Genomic DNA, 11,083 nt, shown 5'->3' with positions numbered 1-11,083 from the left:
ACGAATATGATGTGGGGGAAATTAACGAAATGGTTCAAAATTGGTGATTTTATTATTCTACTATTTTTGTACAACTTCATGTATTATTTGCAAGTTAAAAAAAAATACAACTTGCAAATAAATGTTATCCAAGAATGAATAAAAATATGGCTGGTGAGCTTACTTCTATTTACTTGTGTTCATATTTTTACTTTTATTAAGTTAGGAATATACCTAAAATATATAAGAATATACTTATAAGTATATTAAGTTATATAGTATACTTAAACATATATATAGTATATATAGTATATACTATATATATATATATAGTATATAAGTAAGTATATATAGTATATATATTAAGTTATACATATATTTATATATATATTAAGTATATATAGTATATATATATATATAGTATATATATTAAGTTATATATATATATAAGTATATGTAAGTTATATATATATATATATAACTTAATATATATACTATATATATATATTAAGTATATATATATTTATATATATATTAAGTATATATATATTATACACATATTTAGTATATATATTAAGTATATATATATATATATATATATAGTATATATATATATATTAAGTTATACATATATTTAGTATATATATTAATATATATATATATAGTATATATATTAATTATACATATATATATAGTATATATAGTATATAAGTATATATATATATTAAGTTATACATATATATAAGTATATGTAAGTTATACATATATATGTATAACTTAATATATATATAGTATACATATTAAGTTATACATATATTTAGTATATATATATATATAGTATATATGTATATATAGTATATATATTAAGTTATACCTATATATAAGTATATATAGTATATATATAGTATATATATTAAGTTATCCACATATTTAGTATATATATATTAAGTTATACATATATTTAGTATATATATTATATATATAGTTATACATATTTAGTATATATATTAAGTATATATAGTATATATATATATATAGTATATATGTATATATATTAAGTTATACATATATTTAGTATATATATTAAGTTATACATATATATATATATATATTAAGTTATACATATATATAAGTATATATAGTATATAAGTATATATATATTAAGTTATATATATATAAGTATATGTAAGTTATATATATATGTATAACTTAATATATATACTATATATATATATTAAGTTATACATATATTTATATATATATTAAGTATATATATAGTATATATAGTATATATGTATATATAGTATATATATTAAGTTATACCTATATATAAGTATATATATATATAGTACATATATATAGTATATATATTAAGTTATCCACATATTTAGTATATATATTAAGTATATATAGTATATATGTATATATATTAAGTTATACATATATTTAGTATATATATTAAGTTATACATATATATAGTATATATATTAAGTTATACATATATATAAGTATATGTAGTATATAAGTATATATATATATATATTAAGTTATATATATATATGTATACGAAAACACTATTCCGTATTTCACGCACTTTGTTAGTATTGAGTCGTAAATATTTAAACTTTAATTATAAAGTTGTATAACATATGTAAATATACCTATGAATATACAAATAAATACTATAATATATATATATAATACAAAAAACAAAAAAAAATATATTTTAAACACTCCAAACCGGACCAGTTTTAGGTTTGGAGTTTAAAAAACTCTGTGAAGCCGGAACCGGTTTGGCTTTTTAATCGGAACCGGCCGGGTTCCTTAATCAGTTCCATAACCTGGTCCGGTTGGGCAAGTTGACACTTTACATGTATCTCCTATGGGATTTTCGGGGCTTGTGTTTCATCATCATCATCATCATCATCATCAATTTCATTAAAATTGTCGGTATAATATTGTTGCATTGCCTCATGACCTAAAAGTGAATTATTTCCACCAACATCAATACCTAAATTAGGTATTTCTTCCATAAATGTTTCCTCATTAAGCCCACCTAACAATACCACTCTTAAGCAAGACCACGTCTAAATCTCTTCGCCATTATTAAATGGAATTAATTTAAATCACACTCAAGTAAATCACAAGAAAATAAATTACAACAAATTAAATTGCTGTAAATTAAATTGTGAAAAATAAAGATAGAGTTGAAACGAAGGTACAAATTCTTTTACTAATTTTCAACAAAGTGAAGGTGGCTAGAATTGCAAATCCACCAAAGCTACTTCGAATTGTTGCAAAACCACCAACTCCACCAATAATATTATAATTGCAAAATTAATAATTGAAACTATAATAAGACTTTATAATATTTATTTGAGAGAAATTTAAAATGGCTAATTGTTGCAAAGTAACTATAATTGAGAGATTGAGATTTGAGAGAAAGAGAAGAATGAATTGGTATGAGAAGAGTAAATTGGTATGAATTAAAATGGAAATGGATAGGGGTTTATATAGGGATGGGGGATGGGTTTAAGTGTTAAAAAAAAAAGTTTGGGGGGGCAAAAAGGGGTTTGGGACCGTTTGGCAACGGCTATTTTTGCAAATGGACCGTTGCCCAATGGTCCAAATTAGCAGCCCAACGGCTATAATTAAAAAAAAAAAAAATTAAATCAACCGGTTTTACCGATCCGGTTCCGAAAAAATAGAAACCGGAACCGGTTCACGGTTTTACCGGTTTGAACCGGTTGACAGGTTTAGTGAAACCTGTGCAAGACTTGTGAAATTATTTTATCCTGCTTTGTCAAATCAGTTCTAATATGACACTCTCAACTGTTTACTTCATCAATCACGTAAATGATCAGTCCTCCAAGATAATAAGGTAAGACGTTTGCCTATGACGGCTCATTAGCCCTTTGGGGATTAAAGAAGTGACAACAGACTTGGTCCAAACTATGCCAAAACTAAACAGCATCTGGAGCAGAAATCAGTTACAAGAGAAGATGCAAGAGGAGAACAAGTTAACGCTTCTAGCAAACAATAGCCCACATTCGAAGAGAGTTGAACTTGCTCTCAAGATCAAAGGCATATTTTTAGAGTTTGTGCGAAACAAGAGTCCTTCTCCAACACAACCCAATTCACAAAAGGGTACCGTGCTGATTCACAATGGTAGAGCTATTGTGGAATCACTTGTCATCATTGAATATATCGATAAAACTTGGAAGCATGAACCTAAACTACTGTCAATAGAGCCTTACGACAGAGCCAGAGTGTTTCTGGGCTGGTTACATCCAACTGGTGAGATTTTACATCAGCTTAAAGATCTTTCCTCATCTAGATTTTGTTAATTTGTGCTGCCTGTATCCTCGGTTGTTTGACAGCATATCCAAGATCATGTTTTCCCAGGGAGAAGCACAGGAAAGCATGTGAAAAACTGTGGGAGAGACAACAAGTGCTGGAAGAAGGAGTGAAAGGTCGCAAAATCCACAGAGAACAGTGGGATGCTCTGGATATCATAATGGCTGCAACACTATATGCTTACAAGGCTCAGGAAGAGGTTCTTGCCGTGAAGATTCTCCACTCATATCTTCCTGGGTGACAACATTACTAGAGCAGACTGTTGTGAAAGAAGTTATTCCTCCACATGAAAACTTGGTTTCGTTTATCAAGATCTTTAGGCAAAACACACCCAAAGTGCCATCCAATTAAAAGCACAGTACCGTTCTCAGATACCAAATCCCAACAAACTTTGTAACTAAAATAAAAATGATTCCACTCATGGCTCCAGAGGCTTACTGTCAAAGACAAGTTCAGGTCCTAGATAGTCATATAAATTTGTATAAAGGCACATCACAAATCCACATACAGTGCAACCTTTAAATTTAAATTCAAGGCTCCAAAATTTTCCCCCTTAATCAGATTAATATACCAGTGTGCACAAATTTCATGCTCCAAAAATCAACAAAACACTTTGGATTCACTTGTATACATCTCTGTTACAAGCAATGTGTATAAAGTGAAATTACTTGCAGCTTCATGAGTAACAAAATGTCAGACATGAGAAAGACGTCCTTCAATCAAGAATAGAGGACCGACCACAAACATTTCAGACAATTCCCACGTCTAATTGCTTTTAGCACATTGCTTTCAGCAGCCAATGAGTAGCTCATAGTAATGACTCACTAGCAAGAAGAAACAGTCTGATATATTAGGTAACTTAAGATAGACTAACAACCAAATTCATATAGAAAAGCAATGGAATCAAAATATAACCAACTAAAGCAAAATGCTCCTCAAATTGTTGTAGCAATCAAGTCATTTGTAGCACACACATATAGTAAACACTTGAATGTCAAAATTTCATTAAAACTTAAAAGAAAATTCCCTAAAAACTCTCTGCTTAGCTCTTAGCTGCCAATTTTTCTTTGGTTTTTTGGATCTTCAAAACCTTCTTAACAATTTTTTGCTCTTCCACCAAGAAAGCTCGGACAATCCTGCAAATCCAACATTACCCCCAATTAGTCAAGTTTAACAAAAGAAAATGAAGGAGCCATATAATAGACATGGCTAATCCAACAAACTTTAAGAGAACAAACCTTTCCCTCACTGCTCCTCCAGACAAAACTCCACCATAGGCACGATTCACAGTCCTCCTGTTCCTAGACAATCTGGATCTCTTATACTCTGTTGGTCTCAAATGTGGAATCTGTAATAAAGCAAAGCTTCAAGATTATTAAATTTCTCTAAATGCATGAATAATTAACTACCAAACACAGGATGAAGATTATTAGATCCATCAGCAGGGCTGACAATCGTTAAATGCCAAACATCATGTACAACTATTAGACTGAAAGAAACCACATGAAAAGCTAAAGTTGGCACTAGTCAAGCGATAAATTTTGATTATCAAGGCCTGAACCTCCTCCAATTCTAGGGAAAAGAATAGCAATCTTATCTTTGGATTAATGTAGAACATTTGTCATTCATTAGACGAATTGGAAATACATAATGATACCATATTTCTACTCAATCTGACAGTAAAGCGATCTTATTTTAGAGGCACAACAAAGATCATCCGACTACAGCTTATTATAATGGACAAAATGAAAAATGAATTGAAGCAGAAGAGACGTTTTAGCTTCAGTCCGAGACAGAAATTAAACAATTCCCTTAAAGATGAATAGAAAAGATTGAATATAACTATTAACCCATAGCAATTCTTGCATAAAGCTGCTCAAGTACAGACTACATCAGTAACAACGCCAATTCCTAACAAAGAATGTAAAATGCAGCTCCAATTAGGAACACATGATTTAATCCTGTGGCAAGTACAACAGCATGTAACATTATAGAAAACACATGGCGAACAAGATGCGATGCAATCATATCACTAAAGGCATACACAAAGCACAGGTCTGGAAAGAGAAAAATATAAAAACTTAAGATCTAAATGACGACGAACATGTCAAAGGAAAGAAAGGCATTACCCCCTGAATCCTCTTTCCAGTGACGGGGCACTTAGGACCACTAGCCCTCTTCTTGGTTGTCTGATACACCAACTTCCCACCTGGGATAGAGGGAGTAGTAGTTAAAATGGGATGAATCATCACAAATAATAAAAGTAAAGAAGTAGGATTAGTACCAGGGGTTTTGACGACACGGTGTTGGTTGGATTTGGTGGCATAGCTATGGCGCTTCCTGTAAGTCACTCTCTGCACCATCTTTCCTACCTTTCTCTCGCTCTCTCTCGGACGGAAGAGGGACTCAAAGTTTTGAGGTAATTAAGTTTAAAACCCTACTCCGCAGTTTGCCCTACATCTGACGGCTACTAATAAATATATTTGGACGGTTATGATTGACGATGATTTGGGCCTACCTTACTCTTCGGCTTCAATCCAACCCAACTAGTTGTTTGGGCTGTTATTTTGGGTCGTAAACACAAATATTTTCGGCTTCAATCCAATCCAACTCAGTCAGCTATTGACTTTTATCCCAATTGCCCTTCTTTTGGGCAACTATCAAACATAAATGTTTTAAATCAAATAATATTTTTATTAAAATTTTTTTTACCTATTTATTATTAGGATAGAAAATACATTGTTTTCGCTTACCCTTTCACCATAATCAGTTGCGAGGCTTTCATTTGTTTATTACCTTTGGTTTATGCATCCTAAAAGTTGCTGCTTATATTTGTCTTGGGTGCAGTTGTACTTTGATTATTTTATTTATCAAATTTATGCGGACACAGTTAATGCTTTCCTTTATTTTATCCGGATGTTCTACCATGACTTCCTCGCTTTTGGTATTCGTGTTATCCTATTGTTTTCGATATGCTTTCATGACCTATTGAGCCGAACCTTTCGTCTTGTTTTTCTTTTTCTTCTTATCTTTGACTCTCTCTTAGTGAGGGTCTTTTCGGAACCTCATATTTTTGCGTGAACGCTCGGGTTAGCAAATCACGACAGACTCCTGCCCTCAAGTGTTATATAATCAAATCCCACATGGTGGATTATAAATTATCTTGGGCTTGTTGTTGTTGTGTTGTTGTTGCCATTCTTTTGGGCAAACTTTTAAGTGAAACTTACATAAATAAATACCTTTTTATTGACTTCTAACTAGATATAACTATAAAATGCAAAATTAACAAAATACAGTGCTACTTTTCTTCTTTAAAAACGCGTGTATTTCTTTTTTTTTTAAATATAGAGAAATACGATTATTAGTTCAACAAAAAAATCGCTCCAATGAATTCGTTAGGGAGCTATTTATGGAACAGGATCCCTATCTTTTGAAATACGATATGAGAAATATACGGAAATACAAAATCGGGTTAGTCAAAATAGGCTATATTTTTTGAACAAATTCTTCTTTTTCTTTTTAAATGGTAAGTTAAATTAAATCAACCATATTTCACGCATTCCATGCACCAGCATTTGTGACTCACTAATCTCTCTCGCGAACTTTTATCAATCAAAAACTTTTTGAATTCAAAAACCACTAAAGATCCAAAAACTTTCAAATATAGAAAAATATATCTTTTCTTGAATACAATGGAATATGATTGATTGTTTAAGAAATATAAAGTTGTAGTATGCGTATATACAATGGAATACAATGAAATATATCAGAAACTATTTCATAAATTAGAAATACAAAATGTAGAAATATATTGAAATACAGCGAAATACAAAAATCGTGAAAATAAAGTGGAGTAAAAATAGGCTCTATAACAAACAAAAAAAAAGAAAAAAAAAAAAGAAGATAAATCCATTTAAATACAGCGAAATAAATCCATTTAAATACAACGAAATAATACACTGAAATATACTGAAAAATTAGATATACTGTTTGTTGATACACAGAAATTAGATAACTTTGGTAATTCCTATATATAAAGTGTATAGGGAGAGCATTTCATAACATACACGCGACCCAAACCTTTGCCTTGCATTTTTTTTTTTTTTAAATTTATGCTTTTTCGGGGATTCGAACCAGTTTTTTACTCATGATTTTGGCGTGAATTACCATTTTTGTTTGCAACGCGAAGCACAAAAATTAAAGACCAAATAGCAATATGAGGGCATAATTTAATAGACCATGAAATATAAGAGATATTCAAATTTAAAGACCACCCTTTTCATGGAAAATTCTGATATGGCACCGGAATTATAAAAAATGACTTTTATAAATCTTTTTTGTGCGGATTAAAAGGCATTCCCACACGGTCTTCAATTTTTGTCTTTCGCATAATACCATGAGTTTCGTGGTTCGAACCTTGGCTTAGGAAAAAAAAAATCGCAAGGCAGAGTTTTGCAAAATTTCAAAAAAAAAAAAATGTTACTCCTTATATGCAAATCTACGATTCTAGCTTTTTGAAATACGGGCCGTAGAAATACGTTTTTTTCTCTTATGCTCTTAGGTAAGGCAAAACTCGCCTTAAGGTAGAGGTTGTCTTATTTCATCAAGGCAAAACTTCGCCTTAAATAGGTTTTGAAATACGGGTCCTCAAACTCCGCCATGACATCAAAATGTCAGATTCCGAGGCAATAAGGTAAAGTTTGAAACTCTGTTTTGCGAATCCAAACTCTACCTTGTGAATTTATTTTTACTTTTTAACTGAGCGGGGGTTCAAACCCGGAACCAAGAGGTTTTTAGCGAATGGCAAAAATCAAAGACCACCAATTTGAGGGGCAAAAATTAAAGAGACCACCACCGAAGAAGGGAAATCGTGCAAGTGACCCTTTATCAATTACTCCTTCCACCCAAATATAAGAGTCGTTTTAGCTCATTTCACGTCCGTTAAGAGAAACAATAAATGTAAAGCACAGTTTACTAAACTAGCCTTATTTATATGATGTTTCTTGAGAATTGAGTACTAATAAGAAGAAATAGTTCTTTAATATAAGGGTATAGTTGAAACAATTACTATTTTTGTCTTGAATTTCTAAAGCGAGAAACAAATCTTTTTCGCTAAAGCGAAACTTATTTTGGGACAGCGGGAGTACCATTGTTTGTTCATCTAAGTGATTGGCGAATTGCTTCATTGGTCAGTTTATGTTTTGTTAAACAACACTAAAATAGGATACGTGTTCTTGTGACTCGTAGGACTATCAGTGGCGGAGCCACGAATTTGGTGAAAGGTGTGCAAAATTAAATATATACTCATAATAGCTTATATTTAATCTATCTACACCGTGTAATTTTCTAGCCAAGGATGTGCACCTGACCACCCTTCGCCTAAGGTGGCTTCGCCCCTGAGGACTATTTATCCCACTTTCAGTAAGTATTTCAAAGATTATCAGGTCATCTTCAATACAAAGAAGACGTTGAGAAGGAGAATGTTCATACAAGTTTGAATTAAACTTTACTTAATTAATCATTATTGAAAGTAATTTTAAAAAGTGTTTGCATGCTATAATTCCACTCATTTTCAAGAATAACCTTAAGTATGCCTGATTTACTGCCCCTTTAAAGTGTTCTTTCATGAAAGGTTCGCTGGCATCCATAAATGGTTTGAGTGGAGCTCTAGCCCCGAATGGAAAAGGAATTGAGCAACTGAAGTAAACAGAAACCAGATGAACATTTATTATACAACCGATGTTATTTGACGGCTGCAGACTTGCCGTAGTTTAAATACCTTCTTTTGTAAGTTATCAATCTACATTGACTCTACATAATTACGTGTAATTGGCTTTTGATGGAGTACTCAATAATGTACTCCCTCCGGATAAAAAAAAGAGTCCACTTAGCCTTTTTTCTGGGATAAAAAGTTAGCTAATTTCCTGCATTAGCAAATCGAAAAAAATTAACCTTGTTTTCCATATTTGCATTAAGTGTTATATGATCAAATCCCAATGTCTATGTAATTAGGGGTAGTTTAATCAAATTACCTATTTTTGCAGGAGTTGGTATTTTAACATTCTGCAAATGACTAAGTGAACTCTTTTTTTGATCCGGAGGGAGTAGTATTTATGCTTGAGAACAACTGAAAATGAGCTTAATTATACTGTGCATTAATGGGGGACCGCGGCGTCTGAGATAGACATGTGTCTATATCCGTGTCAATGAATGAGGATCAGCACCGTCGCAAGAATCCTCAAAAGCACAGCCACAAACAAATTTAAGATGATTTGCCTTTGATTGGAGATGTAACTTGTGTGCAAACTTTAAGAAAATCTTTGAGATTGACTCGGTTTGACAAAGATGCGAAATTGATATATAAGCATAATTTGTGTACCCAAATTAAAATTCTTTCCGAACAAAATACAGGTAGGTGCTAACTATGGATTTAATGAAACGCGTAATTGGGATAGAGTGATTGAAAAAGTGATAATAGAAAACCAAAATTGCAAATTATTAGAGCTAATGATAGAAGCAAGAATACTTTCCGATCAAATCTTATTAGTTCAACTCAACAATATTGTCGAAATGTAGCACGTCTGTTTGTTTTCAGTAGAGTTACGTTACTTTATTTGGAGATATAATGACAAATGATATGTAAAGACAATAGATTTCTTCCGGTGGAAGTGAGAAGGAGGTTGGATCCTAATTCTAATTTGTTAATATATCTGTTATAGTTTATTGCAAGGTATGAGACTTGAGTCTTTCATCCCCATTGCAATGACGTGTTATGGAATTTATATAGCCTTCTGCTTTCTACCTTAATAGACGTCTCATTATTGGCCTAACGATCATAATTAAATAATAAACATTTTGAATCGTAATATATATAATACGATAAAAATATTCTTCTTTTTCAGTATCTCACATTAATATTGGTTGCGTACATAATCTTTTAGAACTATAGAATCCACCAGAGACCATGTCAAAATCGGCATTCTTAATTGTCGTGCATTATCACATTTAAGACACCAGCATTTGTGTTTCGAGAAAGAAAAAAAAACACCATAATCAGAAATGAATAAGCTCGCAGAGGTTTGACTTTTGTTAACCACCCCTCAAACAATTAAATGCTGCGTAGCAAAAGTCAACACTTGACTTATTCTCATATAATATTTTACCACCGCATTAATCATTTGTCGGAGAGCGGTCCACCCATAGTGAGATTTTTGACGAAAGATACTTTTACACAACTCCTCTTGAAGGAACAAAATTAAAATCAGTCCTTAAGAAAGTCATCCCTTAAAATTTCTTTGTTTAAAATGGAGAGTATATACGATACAACATTGAGTTTACAATTATCAAATAACAACACTTTCCAAAGTCAATAAATCTCGAAACCCACATAGCCCAATGGGCCCGATATTACAACCTTAAACCTCACCTTTCCTCCTCCTCCTCTTTTTTCTCTATCCCCCTCCTTCTTCTTCCCCCGATAAATTATGATCACACAATTAAAAATTAAAAAGAATAAAATATGTGCTTTAGAAAATTGAAGATTCATTGTTTATTTATGATTGTAATTGAATGGATAATATCTCATTGAGCTTGTATTGTCTATCTCTAGTGGAACCGAATTGGTTTGGTGGAAGAAAATTGAGTAATGCTCATTATTGGATTTTCTATAGCTTGAAATTTTTCTTGTTAAAGATGACAAAGTAGGTCTAATGCTTATTGAAGATTTCGGTCGAATCTAGCTATTGAA

The 11,083-nt window shown here is 31.5% G+C and overlaps 3 protein-coding genes across 4 annotated transcripts in view; 1 reads left to right on the top strand and 2 right to left on the bottom strand.

Moving 5' to 3' along the window:
• The window catches only part of LOC132053960 (probable methyltransferase PMT2), a 6,024-nt gene extending 3,200 nt beyond the window's left edge, over positions 1-2,824 (bottom strand). Inside the window, exons 1-2 of the mRNA XM_059446048.1 lie at positions 2,820-2,824; positions 2,591-2,624 (exon numbers count right to left, since the gene is read on the bottom strand). Coding sequence (XP_059302031.1) covers positions 2,591-2,624; positions 2,820-2,824 — 39 coding nt within the window. The remainder of the gene's footprint in view (positions 1-2,590; positions 2,625-2,819) is intronic.
• Positions 2,825-2,933: 109 nt separating this feature from the next.
• LOC132053959 (glutathione S-transferase U10-like) lies at positions 2,934-3,577 on the top strand. The gene is made up of 2 exons (XM_059446047.1): positions 2,934-3,276; positions 3,360-3,577. Exons 1-2 carry the CDS (start codon positions 2,934-2,936, stop codon positions 3,575-3,577), a joined length of 561 nt encoding a protein of 186 aa, XP_059302030.1.
• A 678-nt stretch (positions 3,578-4,255) lies between these two features.
• On the bottom strand, positions 4,256-5,788 carry LOC132052399 (large ribosomal subunit protein eL34). Of its 2 annotated transcripts, XM_059443919.1 has the most exons (4): positions 5,621-5,778; positions 5,466-5,545; positions 4,575-4,684; positions 4,256-4,472 (listed from the first exon to the last, which is right to left on the bottom strand). In XM_059443919.1, exons 1-4 carry the CDS (start codon positions 5,697-5,699, stop codon positions 4,379-4,381), a joined length of 363 nt encoding a protein of 120 aa, XP_059299902.1. In that variant the 5' UTR covers positions 5,700-5,778; the 3' UTR covers positions 4,256-4,378. The 2 variants fall into 2 exon arrangements, with proteins under 2 accessions (XP_059299902.1, XP_059299900.1); XM_059443917.1 differs by having other exon boundaries at positions 5,466-5,788.
• Between the last annotated feature and the right edge of the window lie 5,295 nt (positions 5,789-11,083).

The sequence above is a fragment of the Lycium ferocissimum genome, chromosome 4, assembly GCF_029784015.1.
Source record: "Lycium ferocissimum isolate CSIRO_LF1 chromosome 4, AGI_CSIRO_Lferr_CH_V1, whole genome shotgun sequence".
Classification (NCBI taxonomy): Eukaryota; Viridiplantae; Streptophyta; class Magnoliopsida; order Solanales; family Solanaceae; genus Lycium; species Lycium ferocissimum.
Note: the sequence above shows the minus strand (reverse complement) of the source record. Positions and strands in the feature narration are given on the sequence as shown.

What these genes read in the sequence shown, in the direction of transcription:
- LOC132053959 (XM_059446047.1), top strand. Translation starts at nt 2,934, where the DNA reads ATGCCAAAACTAAACAGCATCTGGAGCAGAAATCAGTTACAAGAGAAG. An exon ending in GGGCTGGTTACATCCAACTG is followed by an intron (nt 3,277 to 3,359) that starts GTGAGATTTTAC and finishes GTTGTTTGACAG; the next exon opens with CATATCCAAGATCATGTTTT.
- LOC132052399 (XM_059443917.1), bottom strand. Translation starts at nt 5,699, where the DNA reads ATGGTGCAGAGAGTGACTTACAGGAAGCGCCATAGCTATGCCACCAAA. An exon ending in CTGGAAAGAGGATTCAGGGG is followed by an intron (nt 4,685 to 5,465) that starts GTAATGCCTTTC and finishes GCTTTATTACAG; the next exon opens with ATTCCACATTTGAGACCAAC. An exon ending in GGAGGAGCAGTGAGGGAAAG is followed by an intron (nt 4,473 to 4,574) that starts GTTTGTTCTCTT and finishes TTGGATTTGCAG; the next exon opens with GATTGTCCGAGCTTTCTTGG.